The sequence below is a fragment of the Gymnodraco acuticeps genome, unplaced genomic scaffold (genome assembly GCF_902827175.1).
Source record: "Gymnodraco acuticeps unplaced genomic scaffold, fGymAcu1.1, whole genome shotgun sequence".
NCBI lineage: Eukaryota > Metazoa > Chordata > Actinopteri > Perciformes > Bathydraconidae > Gymnodraco > Gymnodraco acuticeps.
The window spans coordinates 2,430,753-2,452,578 of NW_022990398.1; the positions used below are offsets into that span (position 1 = coordinate 2,430,753).

The 21,826-nt window shown below is 40.7% G+C and overlaps 1 protein-coding gene across 1 annotated transcript in view; it reads left to right on the top strand.

Annotated features, from left to right (window-relative positions):
- The first annotated feature begins 11,161 nt into the window (after nucleotides 1–11,161).
- ssh2a (slingshot protein phosphatase 2a) overlaps nucleotides 11,162–21,826 on the top strand; it is a 34,149-nt gene continuing 23,484 nt past the window's right edge. The window contains exons 1-2 of the mRNA XM_034224712.1: nucleotides 11,162–11,344; nucleotides 14,728–14,771. Of these exons, the coding sequence (XP_034080603.1) occupies nucleotides 11,279–11,344; nucleotides 14,728–14,771 (110 nt within the window). The 5' untranslated portion in view covers nucleotides 11,162–11,278. The remainder of the gene's footprint in view (nucleotides 11,345–14,727; nucleotides 14,772–21,826) is intronic.

The window sequence follows — 21,826 nt, forward strand, 5'->3', positions numbered from 1 at the left end:
GGGAAATAATAATAAAGATATATGGAAATAAATAACCTCTGTCATCTTTTAGCTGCTTATTCTATGTGTCGGTCCTGTCCTGTACACAGTTTGACACATAACAAAAATCTTCTCCTCCAATGAACCCTTGTAGAAGCTGACATATTTATGAACTCTTCTGATAAGATGAGAATTGAGAATACTCTGATCGCACACAATTATATTGCTTTAAAGATTGGTATCTAATGGCAGGGCTTTGGTTTAAATTAATTAATCATTTATTTTGTGAATAGAATTTTATTTGTGTTTTTCGATAATTACAGCTTACCAGGGAGAATTTGCTGATAACTAATAAAAACAATACGATGAAAAGCAACCAAAAGTGTACTAAGACATGTATATTTACATTCAATGCTGATGCACAGAGCCGGCCCGACCCATTAAGCGACATAAGCGGCCGCTTAGGGCCCCACAGCCACTAAGGGCCCCCTGGTAAAAAAATGGGGGAAAAAATGAATGTTTTTGTTTTATTTCAGTACACTGTCGCCGTGATAAGTATGTTTAATTAATTTTGTTAATATGCCTAGATTGCCTTCTCTAAAAGTCATGTATAATATTATTGAGTCAATAATATAATACATTAACCGTGCTTTACCTGAACCTCATCATGACACTAGAGAGGACGGCAGGATTGCAATATCCCATGTTCAATGAATGCAACAGAGGCAAGTCACCAGACCAATCACCCAGGGGCGGCGGCAGGGGGGAGCTAGGGGGTGCTGAAGCACCCCCCAGGATTGCCAAATCACCCCCTAAGCACCCCCAAGAAATATGTTTTTTTTCTCTTTTTTTTTCGAAAATATTATTTTTTTTATTAAATTAAATCAGAAAAATTATTGATTACATCAATGCAAATGTGAAACAAATAAATGTTTGACCAAAAACATAAAGCCAACACAGGTGATATGATTAGGCCAATGGCCAGCACCCATTCGATTTTTGACCTACCCATAGGCTAAATTACTTTGTGACACTTGAGTGACTTCCTGTTAGCTGGAGCCCCAAATGATTTGCTAACAGCAAAGTGACAAATGGATCGTTTTTTAGTCCTTAAACGTCCACGTGTGGACACTCAATCAAAACCACCTGAAAGCGAGAGGGATTCTGCACATAATAGGCCTCGTGAGTACAAGTAGCTTACTTCTGGGTCTGTTTCATTCAAGCTCTGCTCTGTGTGTGTGTGTGGCACGAGCCATTTTGTGTGCGTGCGCAAGCGAGCGAGAGAGAGAGCTCGTGCACCGGTGGGTATCTACCGGAGATCGTTGTGGTTAGCATCTGGTGCTAGCTAGCCAAGCTAACGGATATAAGGAGCTTTTTCAACAACAGGGTGGAGGGAGAACTCTCTCCTGTCAGACTGAGAGTCTCAGATAACCTCAGCTCAGGTGAAGTAAAGGACTCTGAGGCTTGGCGATTTCTCGCGCCCAAGGCGACCAACAACCAATCACATGAATCTCCCGCCCCCGACATACAAAGCAATAGCAATGTTAAAACGAAGTGGATATAAAATCCCCAAACAGGCGAAAACCTACCAGTTTCACCCACTGTCTCTGCCACCTCCCTCCATGCCTGGTTCCTCCGGTTTTTATCCCGGTAAATAGTTCTGGTCGTAAAGAACCGGGTGATTTGCTACCGTAATTTCTCGTTTGGAATATGAGGAAATGAACTGCGGTCTGGCTCTCCCAGTTTGCACGCGGTTTGATTGGCTAGCGCTTGTACTGGCGGGATTTGCATAAACGGGATTTGATTGGCTGATGCCAGCTTCGAGCAAGCATCGAGCCTCAAAAGTTGAACATTGCTCAACTTTTGATGCTCACAATGCTTGCAAAGCCACGCTCCGCTCCCCACAATGCAGTTCGGCGAAGATTCAAAATCAACTACGTCACCCCATTCAAGTGAATGGGCGAAGCGGTGAAAGCATTTTTCGATGCCTGTAGTGTAGACGGGGCGTAACCCTAACCCTAGCCGGACAGGGGATCGTGTCCCTGTGGCTTCAGGCTTGATCGCCGTTCAAATTATAGTTTAAATGATCTCAATGGGAATGGTTAGCGTTTCATATGCACGCAAATAAAATAAAAATATAAGCCAACAGAATCAACCAAGACAATAAATGAAGTGCAATACTGTCTGAATCCTGACTAGACCGCTTTAGAGCATGTCTTTCACATCAGTTTATTTTTTTTATAGTTTTTTTTTCAATATATCATTTTTTTTTTATCACGATAGATACGATATCTCTGTAAAAACATATCGTGGAGACCTAATATCGTCACAACGATATATATCGTCATATCGCCCACCCCTAGTCGCGGGTACACTGTGTGTGTGTGTGTGTGTGTGTGTGTGTGTGTGTGTGGGGAGTGTTGCAGTAGACAATTCAACTGTAGCGCTGGTGCATTAATGGGAAACCCTTAATGTTTGAGCACCCTCTATGAAACGTCAAGCTACCCCACAGCACCCCCTAGAGAAAATCTCTGGTGCCGCCACTGCAATCACCAGAGAGTTGAATGGAAATAAACATCTGTCTTAATGGCTGACAGGTACCTATCCTGTGAGCTGTGACAATGTTTAAAATAAACTGTCAGTCGGACTCAGAGTTTTTGAAGATGGACATAAGACATTTTTTTCTTAAATAAGACGAACATTCTCAAGTGGTGGCTCACACAACAACCCCAGAGCCACCACTTGAGCCAGGTAAACAAGGTATGTAAATGTCAGTAAACTTCCAAGTTATGCGAACATGTAAGCAAAGCATAAATTACAGTTGACATTACTTTGAATCGCGGGGGTAAGCTAAACCGTTAGCAAGTAGCTATAGCTAGCCAGATATATTAAATAAACACTTTGTCATTCAATCTAAATGTTATGTTTTTTAGCGTTACCTGGTGATTTCAAAGAAAGCTCTCTGGTAAATGTTGACTTACTGTTGGACATGAAGCTAGAAGCTACCTTACAGTACACAGTTGATCCTGAGTCCTGTCAGTTAAAGTGTTTCATAGTTAGCTTAGCTAAGCATCAACCTAGCACTGAAATATATGGATGTTATGTGACAGTATTTCTGAGAAAAAGTCAGCTGAAATGGTGGCATAGTTGCCACTGCTTTACGTGTCGACAGCATGTTTGAACGTATTTGCAGCAGTAAATGTGTCTGTTTGGCCACTGACGTTGCCATAACAACACCTGAATTGAAATGTGCAACCTCTTTTTGTGACAGATTTTAGAAATTATAATTCTTCTGAATGATATTCCTATTGACAGCTAGTTTCTATGTGAACATTATGAGATGGACAGCCAGAGAGAATAAATGAAAAACAGTTATGAAATACTATATGGCAAAACAAGAATACAGTTTAAAAGGGGAGTGATTTGTAAAATATCTATAAAGAAAAATCTGTTTACTGTTCTGTTTCATATGGGTGTTGAGAGATGTATCCATAGATCTCTTAATTTTGCTCTCAAAGTGCACCAGATTGATGCATTTAACTTCAATATTTAAAAAGGGTTCCCGGGGGAGCATGCCCCCGGACCACCCTAGAGGAGGTTAGGTCCTCGGTGTTTACAGCACACGGTGCTTATTTATACAATATGTGTGCTTATGCTAACATCATCAGACAAAAGTTGGTTCCGTGTTGTGTGTGGTGAGAACGCGCTAGAGTGAGGGAGGCCGTCAAGCCAAAGCTCGCTTAGGGCCCTCAAAATTCTAGGGCCGGCCCTGCTGATGCATGCAGCCTTCCCAGTCTTGGCAATAAGTGGCAACTCTTTAAAGGATCATTTCAACTAACTTTCTACACACCCTGAGTATCTGTCTAATATGTTTTATTCATGTCAGTCATTCTTGGTCTATATCAGCAAAACTCAGAAAAAGAAACCAAAACTTATATACTTTCTTATACTGTTTTGGGGGGATTTGGGTGAACTGTACACTGTGACATGTCAGTGAGAAATATGCAGAATCTGAGGATTGTAGTGTAAGGGTAGTGTCAAAACGTTTTTTAGTGTTACTGATAACCATGAGCTTCAGAGTAGATAAATGAGTGTTCAGAAAAGCACAGGCCTCTTATGTGTTGCAACAATTAAAAGGCCACAGGTCTCATATTTGTTTGTAATAATTGAAGGAACATCCAGATCAACAGTAATGTCTAAAACAAAATGATTGCCAAATATGTCAGCAGGCAGGAATGTAGAATGAGGTTCAGAAGAGGGCTAAAGCAACAACAATATCTACTGCTGCACAGAGGAAGCTATGACTAAGAAAGAGTATAAACTATGACGTAAAATTCACAGAACTTGAGACACAAGGAGGGATGACAGAAATGAAGATATGAAGAAGCTAGAGATAAACTGGGTATATTGAGTAAGCACTTTTGAGATGATTCAGTGTCCTCTTTCTTGGAACCAACCCTAGGTTACACCATTAATGATCAGTTAGATTAGTTTTGCATTTTACTCTACATGAAGAAGTGTGTTATTTGAATTGTTGAAACATTTTTACAAAGCTGGGGAAAACCTGAAATCTACTGGCCTATAGTTTGAAGTTCATTGTGCTGTTTATTGTACAATGTACTGGACAGAACACTTTCTAATGAGGTGGTTACAGGTTTTAGCTTCAACATAGACAGATTCAAACTACCATAACAGCGGCCAAAATGTGGCAACAGTTCAGAATCAGGTTTTAATCCAAATTGTGGAAATGCTGTGACAAAGTAGGCGACGCGGGGCTTTTCTTCCCCTCTGTGTCACTGTTTAATGACTGTGTCTATTGAGGTTAACGACTCTATTAGTCACTCTTACTGACTGCATGATGAGCTGCCACTGCCAGCTCCATTTTGGCAACTGCACATCATGATTTGTGATAAACATGTGAAAACAATTACAGCATGCTCTGTCTGAATTATGACTCAGCTGATTTAATATTAGACTTACAAAACAGCATGAGGCTTCAGCGGGGCTGAAATCATGTGATGCCTTGAGCCTCTTTAAACGGTGTCTGTTTCAACCTGTCAGGACAATCATTGTCTCTCTGTCAACCCCAATGTTTCTGACTCTGTGTGTGTGTGTCTGTGTGTACACAATGTGCAAATCACAATGGTTCCTTGTCACCGCTGATTAATCCCACGACTGAAATCTGCAATCAGCAGCTTCAGCAAACAGTCTTGTGGTCGTGCACACACACACACACACACACACACACACACACACACACACACACACACACACACACACACACACACACACCACACACACACACACACACACACACACACACACACACACACACACACACACACACACACACACACACACACACACACACACACACACACACACACACCGGAACAGAGAAAAAGGATGTGTATGACTTCAGTATTGCTGCGAGGATTATCTTCAACTAACTCATCTGAGTAGTAGCGAATGTAGAACAGGTGTTCATTATTTTAAAACTGCACAGCTTGTCCACTTTAAATTCTGCACATATTACTTTTTTTGTGTCTGTTTTACTGACGTTTTGTATTTTTTTAATTTTCTCATTGTTTTCTTATTGTACTGTTTACTAATTGTTATGATAGTTCTAATCCATTTGACTGTATTTATGTATGCACCATTAAACACCAAAGCAAATTCCTTATGTAAACTGTCTTGGCTTTGAACGTGATTCTGAATATCCTGAGGTAGTGAGACGAAACTTTTAAGAGAACTTTCATTATTTCACTTCCTCCTTTCAACACATCAGCAGATCTACCTGTCAGGTTTGAAATGAAACCCCGAGAGGATATATTTCTTGGGTTTGATAGCCCTCTCCCTGAACGTGCACATAATCATGTGAGCATCCACACACAGTGCCAGGAGTTTTTCCTATACAGTACGTGTGCTTTATTGTGGCAATTTCCTCTGAGCTCCCTTCCCTGTGTTTTGTTCCTGGCCTTATCACTGCAGATCTATATTAAACAGCACAGCACAGCCAGCGTATCCCTCCACCTCTGCTCTACCTGCCAGCCTCTCTCCCTATCAGGTGTCTATCAAGACCTGCAGCTCATTTCATCTCTTTTTCCTGCTCTCATATCTTTTTATTTTCTTTTATGAGTTTAGGCAAGCCCACCTGGGCTGTATGTGTGTTTTTATGTGCTTACTTTCTCAAATATGTCTGTCAATTTGATAAATCCCCTATGGGTTTTGAACAGAGATAACCCTTCATACAGTACTTCATGGATTTGACTTTTCATATTCCAGAGAGCAGCTTAGTTTGACATATCTTTCAACTCTCTTTCCGTCGTTCTCCCCTCAGTTCTTCATATAAATGTGTTTTGACAGAGATCCAGAGGGTCACTCTTTTCTTTCTGACAGAAAAATCCTGGCATTTACCTCTCTAACTTGCTCCGTCTGTCCTCTCCCTGCCTCTCCATTTTTTCCACTACCCAGCCTCTGTGCTGATCCACTGATACTGCCGCTGCCTATGAAGAACAGGAAATTAAACTCTTTTTTTCCCTGCGATCTGTCGCTCGCAGCTTTTATCACACAGAAACATTGATTCCCAGCAATGGCTGTCTCTCACTCTCCTAATGAACTCATTTTGCACGAACGGAGAATACCATCTTATCTCTGCAGTGTTCTTTTTTCTCTCTGACACACTCTCTCTTTCTCTATTTAATCCTTTGCTTGCTTCACCTGCTTTCTTAGTTCATATAATAGTTGCCAAGATACGCAGACAGGTCCTTGATCTGTTGTCTTCTCATTACAGGTGAGGAGATGAGAAAGAGACAGAGTGAATTATCTACAATAGTAACTCTCATATGCATTTGCCATTATGCATGTATAAAAGTGTGTGTTCAATATGGTTCTGTGTCATGTGAAATGACCACCTCAACCCAAGAGAGCATTAGAAAACAAACGCTGCATGATGCAGAGTGAGTAGATTTATGCTTTTAGGGATTTTAGCATCTATTGTTGTATCTTTCTTGGCTAAAGCGAGCCTCCTGTGGCTCAAATTGACTGATGAACAACATCCACATGACTTTTTTTCACTTTGAATACTCTGTGAACATGTTGGGGATCAGCGATCAGCAGGGTATGAAAGATAAGGGGTCAAGGAGGATCATTTCAAAGCCTCTGAAACTGAATGAAGAGGTGATTACTGTGATAAATACAGCACTGAAAAGAAAGTGGCAGAAAGGATTCATTATTATCACATTAGTGCCATCACTTTAAACATACTGTAATGGGACCATGGTTTCGAATGTCTTAGACAATTAAAGGGTGACTACGCATTTAAGATGTCTTACTTCACCGCAGGCATTAGTTTTCATTTTGTAAAATGCGATTAAAAAACAGAGCATTGTCAACAATATTGCTAACATTTGTGCTTTTATTACTTAGATGATTTCAAATATCTGCCTTGAGAACTGGGTAAGGGATAGGGGGTTAAGACTAACCCTAAATTGGTTGCAACTAAGAACTAAAATAAAAATATACCACCTGTTAAAATGAGCATTTAACAATTAGTTTGAGAAAAGTAATTGTCTACAATGCTAACAAGTAAATGTTGGTTATTAAAGTGGTTAATTTTTAACCCCTAACCCCATATTCACCCATAGTATCTCAGAGTGTCTAAAGGACCCTGAACCTTAAAACTATGTGAATACCTCTCCTCAACTATGATTTATTAGAAAAGCTTCCTATTTGCCATATAAAACCCCTTTTTTGCTGAAGCTGTAAAAGCATCAAAGAGCCAGAAAAAAACCCCATGTGTAACATATACGATTTAAATACAATCAAAATAAATAACATTTAAACATCTAATGGGTTATAAAGACCAGTATTTTATTATTTCATCTGCCTTTGAGAGCATTTAAAGATCTGTTCTCCAGTGTAGGCTGATCTTTAATGGGGTCACATCCCCCCCTGTTGGTTTGAAGCAGTATCATGTCATCAGAATCAGAGCAGTCTGTGTTGACCAAAGATGACCACTGGGGGGACTGGAGGTCTACACAGAGACGAGAGAGAAAGGCTCAGGGCGTGGGCTGAGATTCAAGGGGGGGGGGGGATTAAAGCTATGACATCATCATTTATATAGACATGCATCTGGTGTTTTTGGTAAACCAAGAGGGATGTGAGGGGGAAATGTGTTGAGATGATGTATAACTGAATAGTGAAGCATGTGAGAGAATCATTAACAAACCTATTTTGCTTAATTGTGCATTTATTTGAACATGACCAATTTGTAACTGTAGGGGGTGACCTAGGAAAACAATGTCACATATATGTTGCTTATTATTTGAGTCTCCACCATAGTCTCCACACACAATAACTATCTATATATCTAATAACGTTTTTAACAAGGCCCAGATTTAAACAAAAGTGAAGGGCCAGGCTGTTTCCTTTGTCTCACCGTTTGATATATAATTGGAATGTAACAAAACAAAAACAATCATGAGATGAGTAGCTAGCCTTATCTCCTGTATGTCTTTTGGTGACATCTAGTTATATTCTTCACCAGTGCAAACTGACGTTAGCGCTGCTTGGGTCAATAGGGTAGTTACGTTAATAAACAGCAATAGCTTTTTTATTTTGTCATACTCTCTTATAGAAAGAAAGGATCTATTTTTTTCCTTTTTTTAATTGGCTTGATCTGGCCAACATACTGCCAATTAAATAGGCCTGCTCTACTATGTACGCAACCATTTAATCAGCCTTTCTAAATCACACACACACACACACACACACACACACACACACACACACACACACACACACACACACACACACACACACACACACACACACACACACACACACACACACACACACACACACACACACACACACACACACACACACACACACACACAGTGGCTGTGATCTCTGGTGGATAGCAGAGCTTTAATTACAAGGAGGATTGTCTTAATTCCCACTGTCGCTGTCTTGACACTAAATCCCTGAAGTATCATTCTCTACTACTCTAATCCTAATCTTGTTTGCTCCTACACACACTTTCACAGTCTCTTCCTGCCTGTCGTGGTCACCTGTGTACAGAGGATCTATTTTTTCTCCCTTCCTCTTCCACCCTGACTCTCTCTTCAGCGGCTCTTTTATCATCCACCTTGTTCTTATAAATGTGGTTTGGAAATGGTGTGATCGACCATGAAGGCCAGCATGTGAGCTCTATCCTGCTGACATGTTGTCCACACTGAGACAAATACACAGTTTGTTTCCGCTTTAGTCGAGCCGGGGTATGACCCTTTCATTCGAAAAAACAAATAGAGGTAGATTAATATGCACAGCTGGTCGCTCACATACATACAGCATGGCCTCATCAGCTTCACCCAAACTGTATGAATGGATAAGGAGGAGGGGGATGTGGTCATCAATCATCCTGTCACTCTTTTATTTGCAATCGTTTATATCATGTGCTTTCTGTATTTCTTTTTGTATCTTATCAGGCTGTCCTCACTCCATCTCACACCCTCACATCCTTCCCACGTTCAAGTGCAATGCAATTACTGCTTTGTATTCTCCACACCACCTGTACCTCCTAATCAGGTTTATTTTATTTTATTTATTTGTATTAGTCTCGCTCCCTCTCATTTTCTTTTTTAACACAAGCTTATTAGATGATCAATAAAAAGGAAAGTAAGGGAAACGATGGAGGAGGGGAAAGAACCAGAAGGACAGGAAGAGGAGAAGGAGGCAATGACCCAGATAATGCAATGAAGGGAATCAAAATGAGCTTCCCAGCTTCACACCCCATCCTCACCTTCCTCTCTGTGCCCAACACTCTCACCGATATTTCCTCTACTAATTAAATGCAGCCAGTGACCATGAAGAGTCAGGGGAGAGGTATTTGCTGTCTTTCCAATAACACTCTAAATCAAGAGTTGCAAGGTCCCTAGAGAGATGGGCTTCATTGAGGTGCTGTAGCTCACCAACCTTTTTTGACTTTCACAATCATGCTCCACACACACCTCCCCCTGCCTGCAGTTCACACCCCGACCCCCCACATCTCATCTCCCAAGAGGGGTGGTGGGTAACAGAAAAACAAGGAGCACGGAGATGTAAGGTCAGGTCCTCCTTATTCCCTGGATATAGGGTATAATAAACATTCTAATACATTATTCATGGTGCTATATGGTCAGCTAATACAACACACACACACACACACACACACACACACACACACACACACACACACACACACACACACAACCCTTATTGCGTCACATACTGTTTTGATCTGTATTTTGTCAGTTTAACTGATAACTTGAACATGAACGGGAGTGCCAGCAAACACGTTTGACAGCTGGTCCCCATTGCGCGTGCGCGAAAGAAACGGCAAGGCAGCCTTGTGAAGCTAAACCAAAGAGTTACTGCTACAGGATGTATCTGTCGAAATAAAAGCGTTGAATTGTCCACTTTAAAGGACATAGGTCATTGGCTTGATGCCTGGAAATTGAACAACATAAAATTATACAAAAGATTTAGAATTACATGATACATGATACAGAAACACTTGAAAGAAAATCGGACAATTATAATCTAAAAGAGCTCTCTCCTGTGTCCAGGGGGATACTAAATCCAGTTGAGTTATAATTGCTAATAACTCTAAACACAATTAGCCTACTACATGCATTTCTTTGTGCAATAGATGTATTTGTATCTGTGCTTTTCAGCAAAAAAAGAAAACTGCCAATTTTTGCATTGAAAATAAATTCTCACTTGTTTCACGGATGATTAAAAAAGGAATTAAGAAATATAATTCATGCAAAGTCCTTCTATTTACATGTAATAATTTACAAGTTTAAATGTATCAGTTTTTAAATGCCATTTTATAATGTGGTTCTCTCTTAAATGTATTTTATTTAAATGTGTAAAGCACTTTGAATTGCCTCGTGCTGAAAGGTGCTAAATAAACTTGCCTTGCCTTGCCCATAAAGGAGGGGAACTTTTCTTTCACTTTTTCAAATGGCGTACTCTTCTCTGCTTCTGTACCATTTAAATACGTTTATATATAACGTCTATGGCAAATACATAGTGAAATATTAACCCTCAAAATAAACACACACTTTTATTTTGAAAAAATACAGGAAATGTGTAACGACTGTGCTCAGCTTGACGCTAGAGGGGAAACTAGGCAACGAGCAGAGAAATAGCATCGGGGGCTCGGCATACTGTAGTTCCTGCCCGAAATAATGTCTCGTATCCCGGTGTTTCTCCCTCCGAGGTGACTGAGGTCTGAGCAGCAGCAGCCGGCATGGCGCTGGTCACCGTGCAGCGGTCTCCCACACCGAGCACCACCTCCAGCAGCCCCTGTGTGTCGGTGAGTATCCGTGAACTGGTTTGACATTTCGGCTCAGTTTTGTTGGTCTGTCAGAGCAAGAAGACTGCTGCTCAGGGGAGTTTACTGTATGTACATGGGTGGCTAACTTAGCTGTTAGCTTCATACTGTAACAACCTCTCACAGTCCTGCAAGGGGACACAAGTTTGTCTTCCAAGTTATTTAGCTTGTATCAAGTTAAATACATGTGTGTCATACTAAAGGTGTCACATTTTTGTAAACTAATTCAACTAGGTAGCAGTTAGAGCTTGTTTGCTAACTCACTTCCTCCCAGGAAGTGATATCAGAGGAGCTACTAGACAAACAAGCTTGAATATGCATGAATCAGAATCAGAATACCGTTATTCGTCCCACAGAGGGTACATTTGCATTTGTTACAGCAAGAAAAGAGCCAAAAACAGCTTAATATTAACCTAAAGTAATCATCTATTCTATGCTTATACACATGGAATATGCTGTCTTCTGTGCCTGAGTCCAAATAGCTAGTCATGCCAGTACCTAATCTTCAAATTGACTTATAACAAGTTAGGGGGGGTGACAGTGAATGTAGAGCTGTCTGGAAAGCAGGTTAGTGAGACAGGCCTGTCAGGACGCAGTGGGACAGTCCTATTATCCCCTCTGACACTTTGAGGCTTCCCACTTCAGGCTCTTGACACTGACCCAGGCAGGCTGATGGCGTGGCTGCCATAGATAAAATGCCATCACCCTGGAATATGATAAATTGGCCACATTGATATTTGCAGGGGCTGATGTGAGGTCGTCTGTCAGATTTCCTTCCTAAAGGACACATCTCGTGGCAGAAGATCCTGACCTGTAGTTAACTCTACATGACAAGAGTTCAGCCCCATGTATCTTAATTTAACCTCCATGTTTTGCAGAGACCGACTTGTTTTAAGGCTGGTCTGACGGGGAATTACATGGGGCAGCCATGCAAATTATGGAGCATGGATTAGGGAAATCCCCAGCTGAGAGATGGTCAAAAAAACATCATAACATATTTAGAACAACAATTTAGAACCATGCTAGGCTGCAGGGTTTGGGACATTTCATAAAGCCTTAAGAAAAACAACATTTAGTATTTACATAACCTAAAAACATCACTAAGGCTGCAGCACATCATCACTTGATGGCATTACAGCGTTTTATTCATATTACATTTCTGGCTTTTGGAGACATCTGGACACATTTTGACCAGTCTGAGAAATAGCACGTATGAATCTTAATTTAAGCTGCATTTATAATGTCCCAGCAGAGAGGGCGTGTAGCTCTGAGGCTGTGAAAGGATCCCAGGCTGAGGTAAGCAGCTGCTTGTCATGAGACCCGTTCCTGATGGGAAGCAGCCATGTGAGCGCGCTTGTGAGACGTCTGATGCTGAGAGGTGGGATCGGGGGCTGGGACGGGGGCAGCATAACAGAGCAGTGTGAGGAAGAAAGAGCTGGGAATGAACTCCAAAAAGAAAGATGAATAATCATGAGGCACAGCTGGAAAGCCACTGCCACATCAGCATATCTGACTGCGAGAGGCTCTTCCTCCTAAACCTTTCATCAGGGCAAATTAAACACAGGTTTCATATCATTGACCTATCAATTAATCCAGCTAGCATGTAGCCTTCAGCACATCAGGGAGGAGCCCCCTGACAGTGGTAGGATAATCTGCCTAGCAGCACAACAAATCCCCCGTTCTTATTGGCTGTAGGACCACTCCCTACACATCTCTGCGGTGGTATGGTAACCATGGAGATCAGCATGCATTATATCACAACTATAGCCAGGCTTATCATGGTGCTGTAGATTGTTATTATCCCATGTCTATTTTTATATACAAATCTTTATTTCATTTGATCTTTTATTGCAAATTATTATGTTTACATGAATGCTTTTTTTAAATCTATAATTGTATGTATTCTAAAATGGAGCAAATGTCTGAAAATCCTATTTCCCACAGGATAAATAAAGTATTTTGATTCTGTTATTTGTAGTATACAGCCCTTTTTTCACTTATTTTCAGTGTGGTGCGTTTAAGTGCTTTGCAGTGGCATTCTACTGCTATCACATTCACCTGGAAATCTGCTGAGCTAGGCAATCTGGGAGCAGCTGAGTCCATGCATGGACTCCTATTTCTCCTGTGTCACCATATTTTGTATTTAGTGCTGGCTGTTAGGCTGCTGATGCAGAGGGCATCTTTCAGCCAGCTCTCCCTCCAGGGGGTCCTAATCACATCTGTGGCAACGGACACTAAAACTCCACCCTTCCTCTTCGGGATTCTTCATCGCCTGACCTCTTCACCTATTCTTCCTCATCTATTTGTATCATCATCACTTATCTGCACCAGAATTAGAGACTGCGGTTTTGTTCAGTGTCCCATGTCTGTGTGTGTGTGTGTGTGTGTGTGTGTGTGTGTGTGTGTGTGTGTGTGTGTGTGTGTGTGTGTGTGTGTGTGTGTGTGTGTGTGTGTGTGTGTGTGTGTGTGTGTGTGTGGTGTGTGTGTGTGTGTGTGTGTGTGTGTGTGTGTGTGTGTGTGTGTGTGTGTGTGTGTGTGTGTGTGTGTGTGTGTGTGTGTGTGTGTGTGTGTGTGTGTGTGTGTGTGTGTGTGTGTGTGTGTGTGTGTGGCCTAGCATTACTATACTTGTGGGGACCTTAATATGTTTACACAGTCACGTGTGGGGACTCGCCTCCCTTATGGGGACAAAATGGAGGTCCCCATGAGGGGAATCATTAATTTAGGGTGAAGACTTGGTTAGGTTTAGGATTAGGGTTAGGGTTAGGCATATGTTGGTTATGGTTAAGGTTAGGATAAGTCTCCAGGAAATGCATGTAAGTCAATGTAATGTCCCCTGAAGTGATGTATACATGGTATGTGTGTGTGTGTGTGTGTTTTGGCTCATGTAGTAGCAAGGATTGACAGATTGAAGCCAAAGAGAAAGTTCTCTGAGTTTGGTGAGGGATTACCGAAACAGGCTGGGATTAAAATGGTGTGCTTGTGTGTGTGTGTGTGCGCGTGTGTGTAGAGCTGTGCTGGTTGCATTGGTGGGGGAGGATGATTGCATTTTCTAAAAAGAAAGGCAGAGAGGGGAGGGCTCGGACACTCGGCCTTATCTCTGGTCCCTGCTTGGAGCCTCAGTTAAAATGCCACGCTGGCTCTGCCTTTGTAACTGAAGTCACTGATGAAAGGCTTGACGTAGCCGCCAGCAATTCAACAGTCTTTAATGCAAGGTTGATTGAGTCTGACTCAGCGTTTGATGCAAATAGCCTCCAAAGTCTCTTTGGTCAACATGAAACAGTGTGTCCTTTCTGAAATGCCAGCTGCTTGTTACAGGACTGATATGAACTTTCTTTTTCTCATATGTTCTGTCTGTCTCCCTGCAGGAGTCGGGCAGCGGTGAGGATGACCGTCGCTCCCAGCCCAGGAGGTGAGACACTTCCTGCTTTGTCATACTCTGTCTCCAGTTTCCTGCAATAACTCTGTTTTTACACACACTCATCCAATCGCATCACTGGAAACTGTGAATTGACACTCTGGCCACTAGGGGGAGACAGTGCATCAGATTTATAGGGTTCTCTAATCAATAAAACCCCTTTCTGATACAGTTCTTAAAACATTTATGCTATAGTTGGATTGATTTTATACATTTGAGTAAAAATACACATTTTAACTCCAAAAGGCCTTTATATGTGTTCAAATAAAAAACGTGTATTAATGCCAACAACATGAACATTCCTGTTTCTTGTCACACACAAAGGTTACAATATTCACATTGTCATGGTTTACCTTTTTTACTAGTAACCTCCGTCAGAAAAGACAATGTCTCAATACATTTAATTTATGAACTTATTTATACAGTTTTGTGAATAGCACTTTGAAGTGGTTTGAGAGTATTTCATGTCCTTTGAGGATTGGGCCACTGACTGTTGTTGTGCCACTTGGAATATAAATGGCTTTTAAATAGTTGTTCGACTTTTCTTGAATAGTATTTCATGCTGCAAACAAATGACATCTTTGTGTGTATTTGTTGTCAATATTTGTTCATTCCATTGATGTCACAGGCTTGGGTTGATTTGCATGATTCTACCTGGTGGTTGTGGTAAAGTAAATGATTATCTTTTGATGTGCGTAGCCGTATCTTCATAAAAGAGGAGCATGTCAGCGCTGTTATTGTTCTTTTGTGTAGATGACGAAGCCACCTGAGTTAGTGAGCCAAGGCCCTCTCAAGAATTTGAATGCAATGCAGACTGCACACAGCTGAACACATCTGCTTTATGTTTGTGTGGTCTACGTGTTGCCTTTACCCAGCTACTAGTAAAAATGAAAACACTCTGAGAAGCCTTACACATAATCACTTTAAACTCATCGCTTATAGTACAGTCTGTCCGTGGAGACGATAGCTCACACTCATTACACAGGGAACATTAAAGTCTATACCGCCGTTCTATCTTAAATGGACTTTGTAAGGCACTTTGGTGGACTAATCTTAGCTTTAAAGTGCAGCCTATCTTTGTCATATATCATTTTTGTTTCAAGCTGGTAATGTATATTATCAGTGATAACTCATATTTGTAGTTACTAGTTGTTATTACTGTTTCTACTCTCAAATACAGCAGGTAATGACATACTCCTACTAGGGCTGTGCGATATTAAAAAAATCAGATATTCTTTATATCCGTATTGTGACAATAAGGTAGTGTTGACCGTTAATGCTTTTACAAAGGTTAGAACAATGAAACTTTCATAAATAATCATTAGTAATGTGAATATAATAATCAAGGCAAATAATAGAAGAGTTCAGAAAATGTTATCATTGTATTGTGCAGCCGTAACTAACAGTATCAATTTGAAATCAATATATATATATATAACCCCCCCTCCCTCCGACAGTGTTGAGCTGAGCCTAACGCAGACTGGACTGTTTATATCTCGCTGAGTGTGCGGTGCCATGCTGTCAGGAGACTGGACATCAGATACAGGGTTAAACTGAGCACTTGGCACATGCTATACGATGTTTCTCAGGAACCCTGGACATAAAAACACATTTAAACTCCTCCTGAGTCTGTATCAGTTTCCCACTTTTGAACATGTTGCTATGACGCAAAGCAGAGCCCCACTTTTACAGACGGAGATTTAACTCTTTGATTGCATCTTTGTTCTGGCTGTTGCCCAGGATCCCTCTCAGATTTCATGCAGGCGTGTCCTGGACCCTGTCACACTTTGTGAGTCAAGCGAGACCCTGCATGGCTAAATGAAACGCATCTTAAAAAAGGCTGCTCAGGCTCCCGCTGGTCTGGAGCCATTAGGTGTCAAAGTCTCCAGTCCTGAGTTCATCCACACAGCAGGAGAATGTGCACTAACTCTCAGGCTAAATACATGTTCATTGTGCATAAATGCATTGGCTCACAAAGCCGTCATGTTAGTGAGTTGATTCTTGGCAGCATATTCAACCGATCATTATAGAGACATAAAGGTAGGTATGTTCTTAAAAACCTTGCTATCAAAATATGGACAAACCGGTCTGTAAGCATGACCTCATTGGCAGCTATAATAATATCGAAAGCACATATGATAATAATTTAAGTTTATGATTGCAACAGGCCCAAGATAAGCTAAGGGCCCCTATAGTGCTTCAAACCTGAAATAAAAAACGATTTTATGCTATGTCACACATATATGAAAACTGAAACTTGGTGATATCATTCATTTAAGCTTTTAACACGCCCAACAGTGCCCAGACGGACATGTGCTTCCAATTATCTGTTAGGTAATACAACAAAGCAGCAGCAGCTGGTGAAGTCATACCCATGGATGCTCACACACACACACACACACACACACACACACACACACACACACACACACACACACACACACACACACACACACACACACACACACACACACACACACACACACACACACACACACACACACACACACACAGAGCCTATTCCCCATACGCCTAACATCATTATAGTTCTATTTTACTATTTACCTAGCTCGCCATTTGCTAACCATTAGCACATATCCACTCACACTCACATGACAGGCAGGGTGCAGAACCAGGGGCCACGCTGAGTGACCCCTCATGTGTGTTGCATAAGAGCCGAGGTCCAATTAAGTCCCCACCCTACATATGGATAAAAGCAGCAGGACAGGCCAATATATATCGAGCAGGAGCCCCTGAGACTGAAGGGAACGTTGGATTGTCGGTGCATTAAGATTTCCGGTCCGTCTGGATTGCTCACTCTTCTCCAGAGTCTTTGTCTCTTTTCGTTATTCAGTTGACTTCTCACTGACTGACACCCCATATATCTCCTTCTTATTATATCTTCCCTCTGTCAACTGTACAGCCACACACAGCTGTCAGAGTTATGAAACTAACATTTTAAGTTTTTGTTCTATTTTAAATCTAACTTGTGGGACAGAACGGTGAGAGCAGTTCTGCTGTGGCTGCCGAACAATAGAGGCACTTCATATCTTCCTTGTGACTCCCTGCGGGGAAATCATATGACGTGGCACGGCTGTCAAAGGTTCCAGCATCACAAGATTAAATCATATGCCTTTGAGCGTTTGTATTGTTAAAACCCACATGTAATAAACCACTTAAAATGTCTGTGCAGGTCCTCTGTTTTGTTTGCAGTGTATGAAGCAACACCATCTGCTACCTCAGTTAGAGGTGTGTCAGTATATTGTATCTACTGTGGTCAAAAGTCGGCTGGATGAGAAAAGCATGTGAGAAGAGAGAGGGGCGGTGATTAGCTGTTCCCTATGTGAGCTTTACTGTCCATTGTTTATCTGCTGAAGAGCATGACAGAAGGCAGTGCAGGTCAGGGTGTGTTTGATCTGTAATAATGCTTGGATACAAATAAAACCCTGTATATTTATTTTGGAATTTAATGATTATTTTAACTAGGGCTGCACAATTTGGAAAACAATTGCCGATTAGGATGATTTTGAACTGATATTGCAATCACAATATAGGAGGAATGGATCCTGTTCACCTAATTGTTCTCATTTGTATTGAAATATATTTAAATGATCATGATGTCCATACCAAATACGTTTAGTTAGTTCTGTAGAATCCATTTTGTAGGCCGAGATATCTGTGCAGCTCCACTACACATCATTCAAAATGGTATTTAACCACATATTTAGCCTTTAAAGCGGTCATATGATGGTCATTTCCTGGTTCATATTTGTATGTTGTGCCTCTGGAGGAATCTTTCGGATTTTAACCTTTGCAGACCATTTCCATTCATAAAAAACCTATAACACACTGCAGGAAAGGGAAACCCCATAAAACACGATAGGGCCCCTTTAACCAATATTATGCTTTCTATGATTTGAATATTGCAATAATCCATTTTGACGTTTGACCCTACTTTTAATAGTCGGCACAACTTGTTTGGTTTGTAGGAGGAACTTCCCAGACGGAAATTAAAAGAGCCATTAGTTCACAACATTAAACTAAGTTATTCATTCTGACAATCACTGATCAGAATCATTTGTGGTGTGAGTCTCTTCCTGCACTGTTTATACATTATTGACTCATGCATTGGCTCTCACCCATATGCACACAAGCAGAGCAGGTTGTATTGAGGCTGCTGATAGAAGAACAAGTAGGGCAGGTGTAGTAACGAACACCCAGCCCAACAACACCATCTGTGTTCACCGTTTGCATCTCCTCCTCTTTACATTTTAAGGCTGTTCCTCCGTCATTTACACTCAACCGTCGGTACCACACCTGTTAAACATAGAATACAACCTGTCCTAGATTAGTGAGTACATGGACATACTGTGTCTGTGTCCCACCACAAAAAAGAGACATATACAGAGCATAGTTTTACATCAAATGTGACACCACCATCATGAGTCAATAACAATCATAATTTAGATATGTGAAATGGGACATCCAGATAACCTTTAGAATATGGGGCCAGGAATCCTCTCCAGAAAGTGTTTTAACACATCTCGAATTGTAGAGAATATTATAGAAACATACATGAACTTTTATAAGCTAAAAACCCCTTAAAACTAAACATAGCTTGTCTTTTTTTGTATCGTTTACTTGACGGTATCTCCACAAAGCATTTGACCCAGCAGCTTTTTAAAGATTACTTCTATAAGATCTCTAACCTGAGAAGAGATTTCACATATTGCTCCTGAGCTGCAGTTTGGTTACTGTAAACAGGCTACTTCATTTCACAGTTCAGTCTTTGTCCGTCTTATCTGGCTGTAAAAAGTGCTCCCTATTTCTCCAAGGTTAAGTGCTTCTATCTCACCAGAGTGGGCTGAGTAGTCGGCAAACATTTGAACTGAAGGCGTTGCAGTCCAGCTGTTCTTTGCTTTGCTTTCAATCTTGAAAACTATTTGTATGTTGTTTGTTTAAAGGTTTTCAGGCTGGGTGTTTTAGCTACTGCTACCAGTACATCATTTTGTTTAACCTCTTTAGTGCGACGGGCAGTTCACAGAGGGAAAAAAAGCATGGTTTTCAATACATATTTATTATAGCTGTATTGATTCATTGGAATAGTCAAAGCTGAGTTAAAAAAATCCAATTAATGGTATTGATTTATAGTGATTTTGCAACTGGGGTATTCCAGGCATTTCCAATTACTCAAAAGTGCTGTGAATTCAACAGATTTTTTTTTTTTTAAATGATCTGTACTGCGAGGACAAACAAAATATGAAAACCTCAATAGAAGCTTCTAATGTAATTTGTTTTAATTCGCCTCAGCCCCAATATTTGTACGGTAGAGAACATGATACTGCAGGTTATATAGCTTTATTGTAGAACAGTTCCCCATCTCCAGCTCAGCATATGGTAAACAACTCACCACAGAGGTCAAAATATACACAACTCAACAAGTACACACTGCATGTTTTCTTCCCATTCCCATCAAGCACAGAGGAAGGCATGTAGCGGAAGATGATTGTGCAACGTGTCCAAGTCTCAGCTTAACCACAACAGACTCTCGAGTTACCAGCCCACAGACAAGTTCCCACAGAGTGCTGGTAGATGTGACGACACTAAACAGAACCACATGACAGAGCACCAGAGCCGCTGTGTGTATGGGTGAATGTCAAGTGGATTATGTGGTCACAGTTGCTGGCAGAACTCATTGGACAACCTGCCTTATGATGCAGGAGCTGTTGATAGGAAGGTGAGACAGAGGATGTGGGATGTAATCGTGTTTAGCTAGGCAGGAAACATGTGGAGTCTAGTGTTAAACCACACATACTCATTATGTGCTTGAAGATGTCCAATGGAATAGCTAAAGCCTCCTGGGATTGTTAATATTATAAGTAACACATTTTATTATATCCCCCAGAGCTGGTAATTGATGTTGAATAAATATAAACTACACTAGCATTGCTAAGGAAGAAGGTATATTACTAAAAGGCCTGTGTATTGTAATGTCTAATATCCTGACTGTGTTAATTAAGCCATGCATGGATTGTTTTTTTTTTGTAAACAGAACGACATAATTAAAAAAGAGATTAGAATAATAACGTGTAGTTTTTGATGAACTGACAAAAGCCCTGCCGCATCTTGCCATAGACATCCTGTATTGTTGTGTTTTGTGTCTTTAGTGTTATTGTGGTCCCTCATACAGTTAGAGGGTCTGTTGTGACAACAGTAAATTGACATGAGAAAAATTTGAATATTTCCGACAATTCTTTCCCAGAAGCAACAGTAATATGTCACAGTCAGTCCAGAGGAAGAGTAAACATAACAAGAGCTGCCGTTTAACATTAGATCCACTAAATCAGGGGTGTCAAACTCAAGGCCCGGGGGCCAAATCCGGCCCGCAACTTCATTTAATGTGGCCCACAAGAGCTCTGAAAGAATATAATATGTTTAATATACAGTTACATGGCTAGTTACAGAAGCACCATACATGTAGCACAATGCATCTCAAATTTGACGTTTTTAAAAAAAATGTCACCTTTTTTTTCTCCAAATTTCCCTTCTTTTATTTTGACTTTTTTTCCAGAATTTGGCTTTTCTTTTAAATCATTTTGTGACATTCTCACTGAAGAGACTTGCAATTATTTGCCCTAGACTTCTGCTTTCAGACGTGGTTAATTATGAAGTTATATCTTATCCGATAATAATCCAATGAAGAGGCAATAATGTAATATAATACATTATTTTATATACTGTATGTTCAATATTTATATGCATTTATATATAGTCTTAAAGTAACAACCGGCCCTTTGAGTGCAACCATAATGCGAATGTGGTCCGCGATGATATTGAGTTTGACACCCCTGCACTAAGGGGTCATTTCCCCCCTGCCACTTGACACAGATATTGTAAGTTGTGAATTTTCATTTTTTTATTTGATTCATAAGTAAGACATAATAACAAATATCTATACAAATCGTAGTTTAGTGGGTTTTCTCATTATAAAATTGCTTCAATTTTCTTTAGAACCAAGTTGAAAAGTTAATATACACTTTAAAATGAAA